At 28.7% G+C, this 4,149-nt stretch overlaps 1 protein-coding gene across 1 annotated transcript; it reads right to left on the bottom strand.

Annotated features, from left to right (window-relative positions):
• Nucleotides 1–2,020: 2,020 nt before the first annotated feature.
• On the bottom strand, nt 2,021–3,674 carry LOC108686018 (syntaxin-17). Its single transcript, XM_018191060.1, has 5 exons — nt 3,280–3,674; nt 3,016–3,211; nt 2,709–2,929; nt 2,341–2,557; nt 2,021–2,219 (listed from the first exon to the last, which is right to left on the bottom strand). The coding sequence occupies exons 1-5, from the start codon at nt 3,409–3,411 to the stop codon at nt 2,071–2,073; spliced, it is 915 nt and encodes a 304-aa protein (XP_018046549.1). The 5' UTR covers nt 3,412–3,674; the 3' UTR covers nt 2,021–2,070.
• Nucleotides 3,675–4,149: the final 475 nt, after the last annotated feature.

The raw sequence follows: 4,149 nt of genomic DNA, 5'->3' as shown, positions 1-4,149 counted from the left end.
ATATATAAATATAATATATTAATATTATATTCTTTTTATGTCAGAGTCATTTGTAAAACCTTTTATCATCCGTCGTAGATGTAAATCTAATTCTGGCCTGTACTCGAAAGCCAAATTTTTTTTATGAAATACTATTATGTTTAAGAAATAAATTTGTTTTTATATACATGTGTGGATAAATGTTTTGGAATAGCTTAGGATCAATTAAAATGGTAAGCTTGCCTTAAGACAATCCACACTATGTTTTATTTTCTTTTATAAATCAATTGTTTCGACTATGCAGAATCGCTCATATCTTCTTACTTAACAGCTAACCGAAAATATTTATTGTAGATATAATAATTATATATTAAAATATTACTGTTAAAAAACTGTAAAATTTGCAATATTAAGCAATTTTAAAAATATTTGAAGAATGGAAAAATTAAGATCAATTTCATGAATCTTTAAACAGTCTTTAACACATAGAATACATATGAGTGAAATAATAGCTGTTTGCCAATATGTGATTCTGCATTGTTACATTTGCTTCCAAATAAGTCGATTATTTAGCCATCTTTATTGCCAAGGTCTGTCAAGGTACTGTAAGTACCTTATGGATAATGACCAAATTGTTTATTTCATATCTTGTTTTAAGGACAAAAATCGCAAGTATTTAGAAGTGTAGATGTAGATCATAGAGTATTACAAAGAATTTGGCACAGTCCGATGCACCCTATTTTATTACAAATTTAATCACAATTTATAATGATTTTCAATCAAACGTAATTATTTGTATTTACCTGAATTTAAATTATAGCGTTAATATGCCATACCATAGGTACATCGGTGCACCTGGCTGAGCATCCCAAGCTTCGAAAGTAAAACTAAATGAAAGAAAGTAAACAATGTCTCTATTTTCCACATGTCTGTGAATGCGTGTTTGGTATTGCTTTTGAATTAGGGATGTTGGAGTAACAATAATAACAAGATAGTACCTTATAAGAAAATATGCCGATAGTCACTTAATATTACACTTTCTTAGATATTTATTAATATTTTTTTAAGTAGAACATTTTAGTCTCTCTAAATTAAGTATTTCCATTATAAATGACATGTATATATTACATTTAATAACACACAATTATTTCAGTATTGTACTGTGTCTAACACCGATGTATTTTATTACTTGCTAAATATACTGTATTGGGTGCCTTTTGTAGAGAACTCAAATGTTTTTGTGAACGTTATCACACCGTATTATCTACCACGTATGTCTACCATTTCCAGTATGTAATTATTTGCCGGAATAAATATTTTGATGTTTCATATGTTTCGAATGATTATTACAATCGCCATTTTGGCATTTATCTAGTTTTTGCACGTAGTAAAATTGCTACAAATAATTTAATAATTTACTTGTAGTATGATCAATGCAAGACATTTTTATATCTTATGTAACATGCTTAATTGAATTGTTGAATTCCTTAATTGAAATGTCTTCTTAATTGAAAAACAATATCTTTTAAGATTCTTCATTTACATTGAAATGCAAAATATATAAAGTTTATTTTTATTAATTCGAGAAAAGTAATTATAAGCGGCTGCAATGTTTAATAAGTATACGTGCTAAATATTTTAATGATTTGAAGCAGTTACAAGGCACGCGAAAGGCGTATGTAAAAGTCATTATTTTATAAAAGAGATATTCTCTTGTGTTTAACCTAATTTTTAAGCCTGCATATATTTAAGTTCTATGAAAAAGTACAATCATCTTGATAATATTTATTAGTAAACTATAAATAGATTACATATATTTTTAAAAATTTACAGTTCGAACACGATTAGCCATTGTTTCTTTAAGCATAGAACGTTATAAACACTACGTAATAAAAATTAAAAAATCTCCCCCTTCATAGAATTTTTAAAACTACATAACTTTATAAAACTCATAGCATTTTAAATATGTACAAAAAATATGTCAACAAAAAATAAAAAGTGTATAAATATCTTAGCAATTTGCAATTATATAACAGTGCATTTTGTTTTATGTTTAAAATTGATATCACATGCCGAAAAAGTCATTGTTTGTCACAAATGTTTTTTATCTTGTTTTAAATCGTCAGGACAAGAAGCAGATTTCTTAACACTTGTGAGATCTATTGTCGAATTATTTAAACCTGGTTCTTGTTTTCGCGATTCTATTTGTTTCTTTTTTAATAATGATCCTCCTGTGAAACCTAAAGACGAATAATTGCTCATCTCTTTATTTCTTATACCGTTATTTCTTATATAATTATTAATATACTTACTTCAATATCCAATTTTATAATTTCATATAAATTATAAGTTATAACTTACCTAAAATGCCACAACCTACAGCAGCAAGACCTCCAATTTTCAGTCCAGCTATTAAACCTATTGGTCCTCCAATACATGTGCCTATCATAGCGCCTGCTAGGGGATATGCAGCAACTTTATATGCGGAAGCTTTTTGCAGGTACTTTGCTCCTTCGTTCACATTTATTTGAGTTTCTTCAATATTATCTTCCATATTATCTACCATTTCCTTCTGATCCTATAAGATTACAAAATATGCATTTAAATAATAAAAACTAACAATCTGTTTTTCCTTCCCATGTGCTAATGCCCGAAAAATTTAGGAACTACTTTTTATTTAATTATCTTTTTAAAACATATCATGTAACACAAAGTGGAATTATACTCACATGTACAACTTTGTTAAATTCGGTAAAAAGTTCGTGCAACTGTTGTATATCCCCCTGCAAACGATTCCAGACATGCAGACATGTCTGTTGACGCTGCAAATTTTCCTGTTCTGCTTGCAGCTGAATACATCTGTTGTCAAGTGGATGTTCGATTTCATCTGGCTGGACCTCTTTGTTTGTAGGTGATATAGGTGGTGATATTGAAAAATTCAGTTCCATTTCTGTAAATAACACATTTGTGTCCACATTAATTTCTTAGAATTTTATTGATGATTATGAAAAGAGTATGTTCTATTATGTTTTTTACCTAGATATTCTTCAATCGCGCTCATGATGCTTGACCGTGCATTTGTTGTCAATTTGTCAAATTTATTAATGTCAACATCGAGGACCTGTGCTCTAAGAGTATCCATCTGATACAACAACTCTTTCAATTGCTTGACGATCCGAGAGACATTTACATGCTCCTTCCGTATTTGCTCCCAATCATGCTGATCTTGATACTGCAAAGATTTAAATTGCTCGTATTAAAGACTTTAAAAATATAGGATATGTAAAACTGCATGTTTACCTTCTTAATATTGTTCTTGTGTCGCTTTAACAAATTTACATGATGTGGAATAGCAACATTGAAATTATTGATCTGGATTTCCAGACGTCTAATAGGCTGCTTAATCGTAAGATTCTCCAATGAGGCCGACATACTTCTGGCGACGTTTTCTCTATTCAGTTACGATGTTATATATTTTTTTATATCTCTTTATTTTTTGTATCTCTTTTGTTCCACAGTGTCAAAGTTTACTCTTTTGATTCCAGTCCTTTTGTAGTTCTTATAATGAAAATTCCTCACGACAAAAACATTGAGAAATACGATAATGATTTGGTAACTACGTCTTATTATTTTGCCAAATGCACACGTACCCTGTCTCCATCCAAAATAAATGATCAGCTGTTATCACTGTTGATCGCGTGCACTGTCAAAAAAAGACCGATTCTCTCCCCATCTGTAGTAGTAAATTTGTACTAAGTGACTACAGGTTTAACATAACACTGTAAGATGGCAGATAATGTATCTTTCTACCTGTTTCTCTTTCAATACAGTTTAAATAAAGTCTTTGTATTAATAAAACAAGAAATCTCTCGATAAAATATTTTTTTATCAATGTAATATTTTTACTAATTGTTCTAATATAGTATTTAATTATATTGAAACTATATATATTTTATTATACAGAAAAGAATTAATTAAAGATGTTCGGAAAAAGAAATTATTTCTAAAGCATTTTATTTTGGAAGTATTGATTTATAATGCCTGTATATTATATTTATTTATTTTTCGATCATTATATGAACTCTTATTTTTAATGAGACGTTTAATGCACTTAATTGAATTCTGTCCTACAATATAAGAACGAGTCCCTTTATATTAGCCTTGTATCTT

The sequence above is a fragment of the Atta colombica genome, unplaced genomic scaffold, assembly GCF_001594045.1.
Source record: "Atta colombica isolate Treedump-2 unplaced genomic scaffold, Acol1.0 scaffold163, whole genome shotgun sequence".
Lineage (NCBI taxonomy): Eukaryota > Metazoa > Arthropoda > Insecta > Hymenoptera > Formicidae > Atta > Atta colombica.
Note: the sequence above shows the minus strand (reverse complement) of the source record. Positions and strands in the feature narration are given on the sequence as shown.

Excerpts from the sequence above, each read along its gene's own strand:
- LOC108686018 (XM_018191060.1), bottom strand. The coding sequence starts at position 3,411 with ATGTCGGCCTCATTGGAGAATCTTACGATTAAGCAGCCTATTAGACGT. Across the intron at positions 2,930-3,015 it reads CGCGATTGAAGAATATCTAG|AAATGGAACTGAATTTTTCA; the intron begins GTAAAAAACATA and ends TGTTATTTACAG. Across the intron at positions 2,220-2,340 it reads TGTAGGTTGTGGCATTTTAG|GTTTCACAGGAGGATCATTA; the intron begins GTAAGTTATAAC and ends ATTCGTCTTTAG.